General features: G+C 40.4%; 1 protein-coding gene across 2 annotated transcripts in view; it reads left to right on the top strand.

Moving 5' to 3' along the window:
- SLIT3 (slit guidance ligand 3) overlaps nt 1-16013 on the top strand; it is a 409547-nt gene that overhangs the window by 37381 nt on the left and 356153 nt on the right. For both annotated transcript variants that reach the window (XM_035105175.3, XM_035105174.3), the window contains exon 4: nt 15848-15919. In XM_035105175.3, coding sequence (XP_034961066.1) covers nt 15848-15919 — 72 coding nt within the window. The remainder of the gene's footprint in view (nt 1-15847; nt 15920-16013) is intronic.

Below are 16013 nucleotides of genomic sequence, written 5' to 3'. Positions count from 1 at the left end.
TTTGGATACAGTTGGACACCAGTTTGAATCAAGATGGTGGACCAAATCTTTCAAAACTACACCGATTTTAATTACTGATTTCAAAACTGCACTGATTTTTTTGGTTTCTCGGAATTCCACCAGGTATAAGGCTGCTAGCCTCTAATTAATAAAGTAATTAATTAATTACTAGCTGGCATATTCAGATAGGGCTGAAAGCCTGGAGATCTGCTGCTGCTCAGTGTAGACAATATTGAGCAAGACAGACCAATGATCTAACTCTTAAAAAAAACATTTTTATTGAAGAAAAAGAATTTTTAAACAATACAAATTAGCAATGACATAGCCAATTACAATCCCCCTTTCCCCTCCCATCCCTCCCTCTCCCACCCTCTAAAGACGTCCCTCTGCTCCCCTCTCTGATTTGTTTGTACATATTGTTTTCTGCATGTTACAAAACTGTACATTTGTAAATTGTAAAAATGTACAAAACTGTACATTTGTAATTTGTAAAAAGTTCCCATTCTTCTTTGAAGTCACGGTTGTCCTTCTCATGTAGTTTGTATGTCATCTTTGCCAACTCCGCATAACTCATCAGTTTTTATTGCCATTGTTCTTTTGTTGGGATTTCCTCATTCTTCCATCTTTGTGATAGCAATACGCTTGCTGCTGTTGTAGCATACATAAATAAGTTTTTTATTTTCCTTGGCAGGTCTTGTCCTAGAATCCCTAACAAAAATGCTTCTGGTTTTTTTTTTACAAATGTCATTTTAAATATCTTTTTCAATTCGTTATATATCATATCCCAGAATTTTTTTACTTCTCTACATTCCCACCACATATGATATAAAGTACCTTCTTTGTCTTTACATTTCCAACATACGTTTGACCCGGTTTTATACATTTTTGCCATTTTTACTGGTGTAATATACCATCTGTACATCATTTTCATGTAGTTTTCCTTCAAAAGAGAACAATATGTAAATTTCAAATCTACCTTCCACAATTTTCCTCAAATTGTATGTTGTGTCCTATATCTTGTGCCCATTTGATCATGACTGATTTGACTTCCTCATCTTTCATTTCCCATTCTAGCAGAATACTATATGCTTTCTTCAGTAGCTTCATATCTTCTTCTATAACCTCCTTTTGGAATCTAGAGATTGTATAGCTAAACCCTTTTTTATTATCCTCCTTATACATCTCATTTAATTGTCTTTAATGTAACCAACTCTGGAAAATGTTCTTTAATTTCATCATACTCTTTTAATTTCCATTTTCCTTCTTGATCTCTCAATAAGTCTCTATATGTAGGCCACTTCCCCCTTTTACCAAGCGGTTTGAGTAACAAAGCTTCAATTGCTGATAACCATCAAGGTGTTTTTGTTCTATTAAGTCTTTTTACCTCTCCCACATTCTCATTAGTGATTTCCTGATTATATGATTGTAGAATCCTTTATGTACTTTCCTTTCCCTACCATAAGTATGCATGCCATCCATATCTGTTATCGTGACCTTCCAAATCTAATGCTTCTTCTTTTTCCAGTTTTATCCAGTCCCTAATCCACACCAAAGGGACCCAGGTGGCGCTGTGGGTTAAACCACAGAGTCTAGGTCTTGCTGATCAGAAGGTCGGCAGTTCGAATCCCTGCAATGGGGTGAGCTCCCGTTGCTCGGTCCCAGCTCCTGCCCACCTAGCAGTTCGAAAGCACATCAAAGTGCAAGTAGATAAATAGGGACCGCTCCAGCGGGAAGGTAAACGGCGTTTCCATGCGCTGCTCTGGTTCGCCAGAAGCAGCTTTGTCATGCTGGCCACATGACCTGTATTAAATAGTGGGTAGACAACACAGCGGTTCTTCAAGAAGCTCTTTATTCGGAAGCCAGAACAGAACTGAACTGCATTGCCGAGCTGGCCTGCTTTTATAGAGGCTGGCTCAAACAATGTATCAAACATAATTCAAAGTTCCCTCCTAAAGTTCCATCCTAAAACAACTGTCAAGGACCTGAGGGAAAACTGTATACACTAATACATAATACCCCTCCCCACTGAGAAAAGGTATTAGTTACATTCGTAATGGTTTCAATTAGGTACAAGTGCATAACAGTTTCCAGGTACATAGCTTCTATTTACAATGCAACGTTTCAAGTGCAGTTACTGACATAGTCCCGTAAGTAGGATGGCCGCTTGCTGACCCTGGTGGAACGCCGAGGGCCAGTACCAGTGTCCAGGGGGTTGGCCGATTCCTGCTGAGACTGTGGCACCACCAATGTTGGTGGTGAGTCCAAGTTCCCTGTCTACGTGACTGCCGAAGGAATGGCCATGTGCGGACTCGGCGGATGGTCAGGCACAGCAGTGGCTCTAGACTCTGGGGGGCCCTGCTGAACCTCTGACGTGGCTTGGCTAGGATTCACGTCCGCCGCTTGTGAGGGAGGAGTAGATTGAGCCTCGCCTTCTGTTAGAGCTGGCTTCATAGTGGAGTGTGGGCTGCTGGCCTTGTGGATCTCCTGGGCGGAGAGTTCAGCAGCTTCTGCGGCTGCGGCCTCCTCCATGGCCTTCTGTAGCGAGAGGTCTGGCTTGGCGAGGAGGCGCTGCTGCAGACGGATGTTCCGGATTAGGCAGACGACTCAATCCATCAGGACGTCATCAAGGTCCTGGAACTCACAATGTAGGGCGGCCTTCCTGAGAGCATCAATATAATTGCTGATGGACTCCCCCTCGGCCTGGTTCCTGTGGTAGAAGGCGTGGTGGGCAGCAATTTTAAACGGCTTGGGCGCGTAGTGAGTACGGAGCTTCTCTTGGAGCGTGTCCCGTGATTCAGAGGCTGGTGCGAACGGCGGTAGAGGCACGAATGAAGCCATGATTCTGATGCCGACGTGGAGGGCGATAGATGGAACACAGTGCTCTAGCCGGAACGGTCAGCTCTGAATTGGTTCTGCTCAGTGATTCAGCTCAGTGATTTAGTTCAGTGATCAGCTCATTGCATGTCCGATTCTGGCTGAGCTCTGTCTTTCAATCCCATCCTCGTCGCCAGTATTAAATAGTGGGTAGACAACACAGCGGTTCTTCAAGAAGCTCTTTATTCGGAAGCCAGAACAGAACTGAACTGCATTGCCGAGCCGGCCTGCTTTTATAGAGGCTGGCTCAAACAATGTATCAAACATAATTCAAAATTCCCTCCTAAAGTTCCATCCTAAAACAACTGTCAAGGACCTGAGGACCTGAGGGAAAACTATATACACTAATACATAACAACCTGGAAGCTGTCTGCGGACAAACGCTGGCTCCCTCGGCCTATAGAGCGAGGTGAGCGCCGCAACCCCAGAGTTGGACACAACTGGACCTGATGGTCAGGGGCCCCTTTACCGTTACCTTTAATCCACACCAAACATGCAGCCTCGTAGTATAATTTAAAGTCTGGGAGGGCGAAGCCTCCTCTTTCTTTTGTATCTGTATCTTATGTTTAATCCATGGCCTCCCCCACCCCAGACAAATTTGGAAATGTCCTTTTGCCATCATTTGAGGCAATCATCCTTAACCATTACTGGGACTGTCTGAAAAAGAAAGAGCATTTTTGGCAGCACATTCATTTTATTGCCACAATTCTTCCTAATAGAGAAAGGTTCATTCTACTCCATATTTCCAAATTCCTTTTTATCTCACACCATACTTTTTCATAATTATCTTTGAACACATTTATATTTCTTGTTGTTAACCATATCCCTAGATATTTTACTTTCTTATGGATTTCTATTTCAATACTTTGCTCCAAGTCTTCTTTCTCTTCCTCTTTTAGATTTTTAACTAATAAATTGGTTTTATTTCTATTAATTTAAATCCTGCCACTTCCCCAAATTCTTGAATTTTCTCTATCACCTTAGGGAGAGAATTTTTCGGGTTTTCTACCGTAATTACTAAATCATCAGCAAAGGCTTTCAATTTAAATTCACTCTTACCAGTTTTTATCCCTATAATTTCTTTTTCTGCTCTTATATTTCTTGCAAGTACTTCCAGGACCAAGATGAACAACAGCGGTGATAACGGACATCCTTGCTTAGTTCCTTTTTTTGTATTTTACATTCCTTCGTTATCACCTGATTTACAATTAATTTCACATTCTGTTCTGAATATATTGCTTGTATTTCTTTTAAAATTTTAAATGGTCTAACTCTGTCTAAGGCAGCTTCCTATGATTTATTATATTGGAACAAATCTAAAATGATATACTTAGATTATCTTCTTAATGTTCCCTTAGACTTAGAGCAAAGGTAGGAAACATTTTCTAAGGGAAAAGTCTGTCAGAGACTGCATCTCATGATGGTCACAGCTAGAGCAAAAAGTGGACAGAATTTACAACACTTATAGTTTCTCTCTCTCTCCCTTTCTCCACATGCAAAATTTAGAGCCATGCGGTGTTTAGAAACTTAACTAAGAAGAATTGCCAGACAGATTTAAAAAAACCTAAACATGTGTCCACTGGTAAATAGTCTAATGGAAAAGTGTAATGCACTAATATAATAGTAATGAAGTACCGGTATTAGTGTTGATAGCCACTTATACACCGGCACTGAGAACGGACAGAGTATTAAGTTTTCAACAAGCATCTTAAGTTTTGTCCACAACAATCTGCATTATACATGCATTTCTGATTATTCGGTAGTCTAGTTTGCATGTGACACCAAGCTGCAGCTTGTATTTCCATGGTTTGGTTAATAAATCAGGATTAAACCTCAAGTTATCATTGACTAGTGATGCTGACTCACAGGTGCAGGTTCCCCCTCAAGGTTATTGCCAAGGAGAGATGTCCAGAAGATGGCTATGTTGTAGTTTCTACTTTAGCCTACTTGCAGCTCTATAGATTTTGGATGGGGCTGGCTTGCAAACTAGAATAATGAATGAGTGTTGAGTTAACGTAAACCAAGCTTTACAAACTATGAATTACAAGCATGGTTTGTGGCTAATAAACCATGGTTACGCCACTGGACCATGTTTGGATGATCAAGGGAACCATAGGTACCCGTGTTTCTCCGAAAATAAGACACTGTCTTATATTTATTTTTCCTAAAAAAAACCCACAGTGGCTTATTTTCAGGGAATGTCTTATTTTTTATTACGCGTCCAGCCTTGCCTCTTCCTTGGGGCCCTACAGAACTGCGCCTATCACTATGTCTTATTTTCGGGGTATGGCTTATATATTGCGCAAATGCTTAGAAATCCTGCTGTGGCTTATTTTATGGGTATCTCTTATTTTAGGAAAAACAGGGTAAGCCTTACTTATGAACTAGACCAGGGGTTCATGGCATCAGGAACTGGGTTGGAATGATTCCAAATATATTAAGGATGTAGATAGGCACTTTAACACACACATTTACTTAAGAAATTCAGTAGCATGTTGGGCAGTGTAGTTATGACTTAATCAAATTAGCATGTTTTATACTATGTGTGGTTAGTGGTTAGATATAAAAGATGTGTTCCTATTCACAGGAAGAAATGTTACATAATGCATGAAGAAGTAAAGGGAAAAAACCCAAGCTTTTTATTTAATTATTTTGTGGGTGGGGGGCATTTGTTTCATTTTTAAAGTCTTGAAGCAGTTGGTAATTAAACCTTCCTGGCTAGTGTCAGCTGCTGCCTTTTAGAAGTGGTTTATTAATATGAACAAGAAAATGTATTGAATTGAACAACTTGAACAACTTGGGATAGAAATGCAAAGGAACTTCAAGCAGCTGTTATATCTTTTTGCACTTTTTGTTTGTTGGGCTCTGTGATATGGTATATGAATTGGAATGAAATCCTTAATCAGTGTTGCCTGTTCAGCATTATTGGTCTGCTAATATGAATGACAGAACAGTAATACTAAGCTCCATTCATGATACAGCATGTCTGTCTTCAGTAAGCAATAACTACACTCTGCAACATGGAACCTTTTTGATCTCCCTTTACTGATGAGGGTGGACTTTGCTCCTTCCTAAACACTTAAAAATTTGGCGCCTCTTCTACAGAGGAAGCCATTAGCAGCTCTGTCAACAGGCCTTCACAGGAGGAAGCCAAATTCAGGAAAAGGGCAGCTAGAAAGACCACAAGGAACATATTTTGATAAATTATTTTGGTTTGCATGGGTGCATCTGCACAGGCCTGAAAAACACAGAAGCTTATTTTAACTAATAGAATAATAAGCCATCCCGATTTCATCAAAAACATTTGCATAGTAGGTCAGTGACCCATAAGAACTCAAGGAAAAACAAAAAAGGTCATGTTTAAATAGACCAGAGGGTTTAAAACCACAATTCCTATGCTTCCAGACCAAGGATTACAGTTGTGAATGAAGAAAGCACAGCATAGAACTAAAGCTTCTGGAACTATTAATTTAGTTGTTTCTGTATATTCTTTGCTTCAACAATTTTGTAGTTCTGTGACATGTATGTTAATGTTTGTTCTAAATGCGTTAGTGGAATGTTAGGTCCTCTTTATTTGCACCCTCTTCTGTCTTGACTATCACATAAAAGCACAGGATGGTATCCAGCTGGGATCCAGAGGCATACTGCCTCCAACAGCAGAGGTAAAACATAGCCATGATGGCTAGTAGCCACTGATGGCCTCATCTGCATTAGGATACTTACAAAGGGCTATTTGAAAGTATTGTGTTTTGCTTTGAAATCTCAGTAACAGAGGCCTTCAAACGAAAGCATCTGGTGTTGCTATGATGCCAGGTGATTGACAGGTGGATGGCCCTTCCCACTTGCCAACTCTGGCCTCCTAGGGGTGTGGGACATAAAGATCTGACCTCTGACCAGAAAATGTCCCCCACCCCTGATTTAAAGCCACCCAAGTTGGTGGTCATCATTCCCTCTTGCTGGAGCTGATTTCATCTTTAAACTCTGTATTGTGTGAAGAAATACATTGTTTTGTCTTTCCCGAGTCTTCCAGCATTCAGCTTGTTTGGATGTCTCTGAGTTCTAGTGCTTTGAAAGAAGGAGAAAAGAAAATCTCTATCCTCTTTGACCGCACCATGTATATGTTTATATACCTCTTATCACTCACGTTTTCTCAATACAGTACTTGTTGTTGTTTAGTCGTTTAGTCGTGTCCGACTCTTCGTGACCCCATGGACCATAGCATGCCAGGCACTCCTGTCTTCTGCTGCCTCCCGTAGTTTGGTCAAACTCATGTTCGTAGCTTCTAGAACACTGTCCAGCCATCTCGTCCTCTGCCGTCCCCTTCTCCTAGTGCCCTCAATCTTTCCCAACATCAGGGTCTTTTCCAAGGATTCTTCTCTTCTAATGAGGTGGCCAAAGTACTGGAGCCTCAGCTTCACGATCTGTCCTTCCAGTGAGCACTCAGGGCTGATTTCCTTCAGAATGGATAGGTTTGATCGTCTTGCAGTCCATGGGACTCTCAAGAGTCTCCTCCAGCAACATAATTCAAATGCATCAATTCTTCGGCGATCAGCCTTCTTTATGGACCAGCTCTCACTTCCATACATCACTACTGGGAAAACCATAGCTTTAACTATACGGACCTTTGTAGGCAAGGTGATGTCTCTGCTTTTTAAGATGCTGTCTAGGTTTGTCATTGCTTTTCTCCCAAGAAGCAGGCGTCTTTTAATTTCGTGACTGCTGTCACCATCTGCAGTGATCAAGGAGCCCAAGAAAGTAAAATCTCTCACTGCCTCCATTTCTTCCCCTTCTATTTGCCAGGAGGTGATGGGACCAGTGGCCATGATCTTGGTTTTTTTGATGTTGAGCTTCAGACCATAATTTGCGCTCTCCTCTTTCACCCTCATTAAAAGGTTCTTTAATTCCTCCTCACTTTCTGCCATCAAGGTTGTGTCATCAGCATATCTGAGGTTGTTGATATTTCTTCCGGCAATCTTAATTCCGGTTTGGGATTCATCTAGTCCAGCCTTTCGCATGATGAATTCTGCATATAAGTTAAATAAGCAGGGAGACAATATACAACCTTGTCGTACTCCTTTCCCAATTTTGAAGCAGTCAGTTGTTCCATATCAAGTTCTAACTGTAGCTTCTTGTCCCACATAGAGATTTCTCAAGAGACAGATGAGGTGATCAGGCACTCCCATTTCTTTAAGAACTTGCCATAGTTTGCTGTGGTCGATACAGTCAAAGGCTTTTGCATAGTCAATGAAGCAGAAGTAGACGTTTTTCTGGAACTCTCTAGCTTTCTCCATAATCCAGCGCATGTTTGCTATTTGGTCTCTGGTTCCTCTGTCCCTTCAAAATCCAGCTTGCACTTCTGGGAGTTCTCGGTCCACATACTGCCTAAGCCTGCCTTGTAGAATTTTAAGCATAACCTTGCTAGCGTGTGAAATGAGCGCAATTGTGCGGTAGTTGGAGCATTCTTTGGCACTACCCTTCTTTGGAATTGGGATGTAGACTGATCTTCTCCAATCCTCTGGCCATTGCTGAGTTTTCCAAACTTGCTGGCATATTGGGTGTAGCACCTTAACAGCATCATCTTAAAATTTTTAAATAGTTCAGCTGGAATATCATCACTTCTACTGACCTTGTTATTAGCAGTGCTTTCTAAGGCCCATTTGACTTCACTCTCCAAGATGTCTGGCTCAAGGTCAGCAACCTCTTCATGGATCAATGCCTTGTCGTGGCGAAGGGGCTTGAATAACTCAGAGAAGCTATGAGTTATGCCATGCAGGGCCACCCTAGATGGACAGGTCATAGTGGAGAGTTTTGACTAAACGTGATCCACCTGGAGAAGGAACTGGCAAGCCACTCCAGTATCCCTGCTAAGAAAACTCCATGGACAAAGACAACAGGCATATAAAAGTTATGACGCTGGAAGATGAGTCCCTCAGGTTGGAAGGCGTCCAACATGCTACTGAGGAAGAGCGGAGGACAAGTACAAGTAGATTCAGAGCTGATGAAGCGGCTGGGCCAAAGCCGAAAGGTTGCTCAGTTGCGGATATGCCTGGACCGAAAGGAAAGTCCGATGCTGTAAAGAAAAATATGGCATAGGAACCTGGAATGTAAGAACCATGGATAATGATAAGCTGGATGTGGTCAAAAATGAGATGGCAAGAATAAATATTGACATCCTGGGCATCAGTGAACTAAAATGGAAGGGAATGGGCGAATTCAGATCGGATGACTATCATATCTACTACTGTGGGCAAGAATCCCATAGAAGAAATGGAGTGGCCCTCCATAGTCAACAAAAGAGTGGCAAAAGCTGTAATGGGATGCAATCTCAAAAATGACAGAATGATCTTGATACGAATCCAAGGCAGACCTTTTAACATCCCAGTAATCCAAGTTTATGCACCAACTACCGGTGCTGAAGAAAGTAAAATTGATCAGTTCTATGAAGACTTACAACACCTTCTAGTAATGACTCCAAATAAGGATGTTCTTCTAATTACAGGGGATTGGAATGCTAAAGTAGGGAATCAAGAGATAAAAGGAACAACTGGCAAGTTTGGCCTTGGAGTTCAAAATGAAGCAGGGCAAAGGCTAATAGAGTTCTGTCAAGAGAACAAGCTGGTCATCACAATACAGTACTAGAAAGCTCCAAACATTGGAACCTTTCCTCAAAGGGGAGGTGCTCTAGTTGATCATCTTGGTTGCCCTTTTCAGAGCCTTTCCTACAACATTCTTTTTGAAGTGAGGTGACCAAAATTGTACACAGTAGATTTGTAGAGCCACAGTTCTATTTCCAATTTCTTCCTAATGATCCTTAGGATGGAATTCACTTTTTTCATTGCACTGAATTGGGTATCCACTACAATCCCAAGGCTGTTCCTTATCAGCCACCACCCATTTAGAAACCATAAGCATATACTGTATGTGGAATATAATTTTTATGACCCAGCATGCACCACTTGACACCTGTTTACATTGAATTGCATTTGCAATTTTACTATCCATTCACCAAGTTCAGAGAGGTAATTTTTTGAGATCTTTACAGTCTCATTTTGCTTTAACCGCCCTGTACAGTTTCATATTGTCAGCAAACTTGGCTCCCTCTCTGCTGACCCCTAACTCTAGAATTTGTCTGCAACCCTCTTAATGATAGCTTAATGAGAGTTTAGCTGTGTCACCTTTTCTTAGGTATATTTTCAACCCTGTTGTTAACATAGCAAGGACACACCTTTAGGTGTAATCATAGCTGCATTGCATGCATGGTTGAATGACATTTTTTTCTTGTTGGGACAGAAAAGATGTCAAGAAAGGTGGATGCCCTTAAAATAGCCTACAGTTTCTCAATAAATCTTAAGAGAAAATTTTGTTTCCTGGTTAGATGCAAAAGTAAAGTACATTTGTTAGTTAAGATTTTTTCTCCACCCTTTACTATAAAGAGTATTATTAGACCTTGATCCTAACTGACAAATGATGGGCAAGGTCCATCAATAATGAGCCTATTCAGCTCTCATTGACCAATGGTATTGTCACTCCTCTTTTCTCAGTTTTATTTATGTTCATCTTTGGTTTGTTTACTCTCATTCCCTCTCCAGATATTAACTAAAATCTGCAGCAGCTGCTCCTGTTTCACATGAAAATTTGAGTTGGCTGTTATTATGGCGTGAGAATGCTGGAATAGTTTATCCAATTACAGTCTTGGCAGCAGTGTCCCACATTGTCTGCGTCTGTGGGGTTGAATTGAACAGCGTCCCCTACAGTTAGTGGGTTCCGAGCTAGTTCAGATGTACAGTATTCTGCAACCAGGTTTACACTATGTAAACAAAATTTTAAGAGCCATTGGGCTCAACCTCTCTGCTCTGATATGCCATGATGCTTATCCCCTTCTGGTTTCTGGCAAACCACAAAAGGAGAGAAAGGCACAAGAACTTACTGATTCTTGAAAGTATATTCATTGTTGAGAATGAAGCCCCTTGATAAATACCTGGAGCCTGACCTTTAGCCTTTGACTGGACATCAGAACAGCACCCTCTGCTTTCTGTACTTCAGATTCCTGCGACTCCATCTTCAAGTTCTTCTGACTTCTGGGAAACACATCATAGGAACACAGGAAGCTGCCTTATGCAGAGTCAAAGCATTGGTCTGTCTAGCTGACTGACAGTACCTCTACAGGGTTCCAGACAAGGGGCCTTTTCAGCCTTTCTTGGAAATGTCAGGGATCGAACCTGGGACCTCTTGTATGCAAAACAGATGCACTACCACTGAGCTATAGGCCTTCCTTGAGACCATATATACAATTCACTGTGTTTTCTAGTAAAGTTGAAGACATTTATTTCATTAGTCATACATGAATCTGTCTGTCTCTGACTCTTTCCCTGGGTAATAGGAAAGTTTTATAAAACTGTTAACAATCCAGCTCATAAAACACTTGGAAGATATAAAAGAATCACAGGGTATAATTAACAGGTTGGCCATCTTTTAAGTCCTCTGTCCTACAGTTGAAAGTAAAAACGGATTTCTGAGGTACACCTAAAAATCTATTTTGCTTGAGGGAGAGATCTAAATGAGGGTGAGGACATATAATAAGAAATTGCATAATTCGCTTTCTAAGTGGATTCTGTTTTAGAAGCAAATAAGAGTTGGAAATTATAACTGCTAAAATACCTTTACAAATAGAGTTTAATTGGCAAAATGATCAAAGCAATCAAGTTCTGAACAAAACATTCTTGTACCTTTTTGTTAATGGATTTCCGATGTAAGGGGGGGGAGCAGTAACATGTCACTTATTTGAATATATTTGTGTTATTCATATTGTGGCTTCTCTATTTATATAATGTCTGATATAAAAAGGTAAAGGGACCCCTGACCGTTAGCTCCAGTCACGGACCGAGGGAGCTCGGTTTGTCCGCAGATAGCTTCTGGGTCATGTGGCCAGCATGACTAAGCCGCTTCTGGCAAACCAGAGCAGCACATGGAAATGCCATTTACCTTCCCGCCGGAGCGGTACCTATTTATCTACTTGCATTTTGATGTGCTTTCGAACTGCTAGGTGGGCAGGAGCTGGGACCGAGCAACAGGAGCTCACCCTGTCGCGGGGATTCGAACCGCCGACCTTCTTTCTGATCGGCAAGCCCTAGGCTCTGTGGTTTAACCCACAGTGCCACCCGCATCCCAGTGTCTGATATACTTGACATTTAAAACTTGATGTTTCATGTAGTTGAAAGGAAGATAAGTCTCAGACTCTAGCTCTATTTGGTTCAAACCATCTATGAAGTAGCTAGTGCTGAACAGATTAAAACTCGCCACTGAGTGTTAACAAGCTGTCAGATTTCCAAGCACATAAAATAAATCTGCATTTGAAAAAAATCTAGTATGGGGGCAGATTTGGGTAGTCACAAGGACCATGATGAAAATAGTAGGGGAATACTAAAGATAATTCCAAAACAAATCAGTAAGGAATAGCAGAGTAGAGCTCCTGTGCTTCTGTACTCTGATAGAACTCCACTGAGGTCAAAGAAGAAGTGAAGTTAAATGCATTAATACAATTAATGTGCATGCTTTTTGTTGTTTAAATAGAGGCTGCTGGGAAGTAACTCTAATTATGTGAGCTTCTCTTGAAATGTAAATAGCTTTGGAGAGGCAACTTATTATCGGTCCCCACTCTCCATGGTCCTGAGATAGCACAGGCTTCCCAGAAGCTACTATTTACAGAACAAAAAATATGTATGTTAATTGCATTCACGTAATTAATGTCACGTCCAGCTTGACCTTAATGCCATGTCTGGTTTGGGATTGCATAAGGGAAACAGAAAATGTTGCTAAAATGTTCTAGCTCTCCAGTTTAATTTAATTTATGTAGTAGAATGATCTTGGGGCAGACCACAACAACTTAACAGTAAAATACAATCAACACCTGTTACTGACAGATCAATTTGTCATGTAAACCCAAGATAATCAGAAACCCTATTTAAAAGCCTGGAGGAAGAAAGTTTGTCTTCCGGCGGTGCCAGAAAATAGACAGAGGAGGAGCCACCATGAGGAGGGAGGGTGTTCCACAACTGGGGTGCCATTATTGGAATATTCTCCGGCACTGTAAGAAGAGACACCTAGCCCAGGCATAGGCAACTCGGCCCTCCAGATGTTTTGGGGCTACAACTCCCATCATCCCTAGCTAACAGGACCAGTGGTCAGGGATGATGGGAATTGTAGTCTCAAAACATCTGGAGGGCCAAGTTTGCCTATGCCTGTCCTAGCCCACCACCAAAGACCAAACAAGACTTTATGGGCATCTTGATTATTAGTATCATGATTGATAAATGATTCTGCAGTTGCATTGAACATTTGTATACCTAACAACAATACCCCTTCTTGCTTCTGGTAGATTTTGGTTGAGTGCATGAGAAACTATGGATATTTTGGACTCAATGGGCCTCAGACTCTGTTCAGTGTTGGGGGCTGCATCCAGAACCCTCACAGCTTGCACCACTGGTCCTGGCTGGTCAGACCCTCTCTGTTTCTGAGTCGTGGAAAGTGCTTTTATTTTGGTTCATGATAGTTATCAAGAATATATCATATTTAAATATATGTAAACCATATGAAGATACTAGTGACACAATGTATTGATAATGCTTATTGGATATGTGCACAAGTTATCACTTGACCTGGACATTCAGAGTTTAGTCAAAAGCAGGTTAAATGTCAGAAACAGATTCTAGGGAGGAAGAAAATTTAAGTATATATTTTAAGTATTGTTTTCACATTCCACTCAGGCCATGTGTAAGACAATATAATCCTTTCTTGTGTATATAAAGATGTGCCAAGGAAAGGGAAGGCAGTATCTTATTAGGACCTGTAGTCTACTTTGGGAAGAGGAAGAAAGGGTCAGGTGGATCAGGAATTCACCCATGGTTCCTCAACCATGCAGGCAGTGGCCAGCCAATGTGATCAGCTCCTTTCTACTTCATCTGAGCCTTGTTCCACATTCAAACACTTCCTTTCCTATGGTCTCTTATAGAATGGGAGCTGGGCTCACAACTGTTTTTATTCAGGTAGGTAGCTGTGTTGGTCTGACATAAATAAAAAATTGTCCAGTAGCATCTTAGAGATCAACTAAGGTGCTACTGGACAATTTTTATTTATTTATTTCAGCTGTTTTTATGTTTTCCTTCAGTGCCTATGTTCAATAAACCATGTGTTAAATTTAGAGTAGCACTAAGCAGATTGCATTCATTGCTCTTCCTTTCAGAACTTAGTGAAATAACAATTTTCCTTGTTCAGAAAACTTTATTGAAAAAGTTGCCTATAAATATATTCTGCATAAAGAATTCAAATATAAACAGATGTAGTCTTCAAGTGTACTTTTATTTTGCTCACATTAATAGTAATCTAGTACTTTTTCTAAGCAATAGCTAGCAATTTATACAAAATAATATACAAAGTAACTAGCTAATGTACAAAATGGTTGGAGTTTGATGGTTCAATTTACACACTAATTATGTTATTAGCTAAATTCACACATTAACTGCAACATATATAGAAAAAATGCAGCTGTCTCAAATAAACTTGATTAGCTCATATAACTTGAGCAAAACTAAACAATGACAAAGTTACACACCCAAATGTTCCCAATAATAAGTCTCAACTTTACTTCTAAATAAAGCATTGCTGGCCCAGCTGCTAAATTCCTCATCTCTTTTGAAAAGCTGATGGATTAGATGCTAAGGAACACAAAATATTATTTAAAAATTTGTTGTTGCTGTTAAAGATACTATCACAAACATGGGCTGCCCTTCCTCAATCACACTCCCAGTTTGTTTATTGATATATTAATGTATTTTGTTTTCTTCTTTTAGATCCTATTAAGGTTGTGATGTACTTATCTTAGATGAAGTGCCCAGGACGGTGTATAGAATTTATATCTGTGGAATCTTGTTAGTGGGGAGAGAACAGTGATGAGTTGATGGTGGTTCCTAGAGCCTCAACTTTCTTAAGGTCCTATGTGTAAAGAGAGGATAACTGTGGCTTTAGTCCTGTTGCATCTGTGGGTTTCAGCAGTTATCTAAGGGTGATCTGAGTTATCTGAGTGATTTTCACAAGCCTCAAATCAGTCATAAAGTATAACTGGTGTGACTAAAGAAGCTCTTGGAATTTGTACTATATGGCTCACTTCTTCTGCATATGGTTTTTAAATTAACCATAACATAGGAAATTAAAGGTTGAAAAAGAAATAGTTTGGTAATATAACAAAGGAGCAATAATATCAATGGTATGCCTATCTCAGAACCTAGATGCTTAGTGGAAAGAGAAGTATATTTTTATATACTGTGCTATTCTGCCTGCAATTGAATAAATCCGGACGAGCATCGTAACATGCTCTGATGTAACTCCTTGGAAATGGAACAAAAAGGAAAGAAGTGTTGGGAGTAATGGAACAGCACAATGTAATTGTAGAAGGTGAAAACTATATTGCAGATGTGAGTACAGTCATAGATACAAACAATTCTGGAACTGTATCCTTCAAGATCTCCGATATATCTTAGCACGGCATAAATGAGGGCATCTTTAAAGTTTCAAAAAAGCAGGGTTTCCATACTTAGAAACCAGTTGTAATTAGCAGTGTGTGATCCTGGGTTTGCTTCAAAAACTGTGTGGGTTTTCAAGTTTTCCTCTTGAAGACCAAAAAAACCTGGAGTTTTCAGTTCAACAGGATACCTCTCTTTGTCATGTGCCCTCTGTCATATTTTCTTGGGGTGGGAGTGTGGCAACAGGCAGAGAAAGGCTTCTTAGACATAAGAAAAGGAAGCTTGGGTTCAAAGTTTTTTGCAATTGCCCCCACCCCCGAAAAGATCACTCTTAAAAAAACAAACCCTGAAAGATTCTGTGTGTAGAGTACCATTTGTAACGTTTATTGTTCATAACATTTGCTGTCCTGGAAGAGTCTCCAAATAATCTTTGTTAACTTTGGTCATTCTTTATTTAGGCGGCTGAACAGAAATAAACTTCAAGTTCTTCCAGAGCTGCTTTTTCAGAACACGCTGAAGCTGACCAGACTGTAAGTATAGTTTTTATTTTTGGCATAGTATAAGTGCTTTGTTTGGTTCTTTAGTCAGCAATTTTGGCTGTGAGGTTTTGGTATGATGCCTTCT

Source organism: Zootoca vivipara, chromosome 2 (assembly GCF_965207765.1).
Source record: "Zootoca vivipara chromosome 2, rZooViv2.hap1.1, whole genome shotgun sequence".
NCBI classification, from domain to species: Eukaryota; Metazoa; Chordata; class Lepidosauria; order Squamata; family Lacertidae; genus Zootoca; species Zootoca vivipara.
Note: the sequence above shows the minus strand (reverse complement) of the source record. Positions and strands in the feature narration are given on the sequence as shown.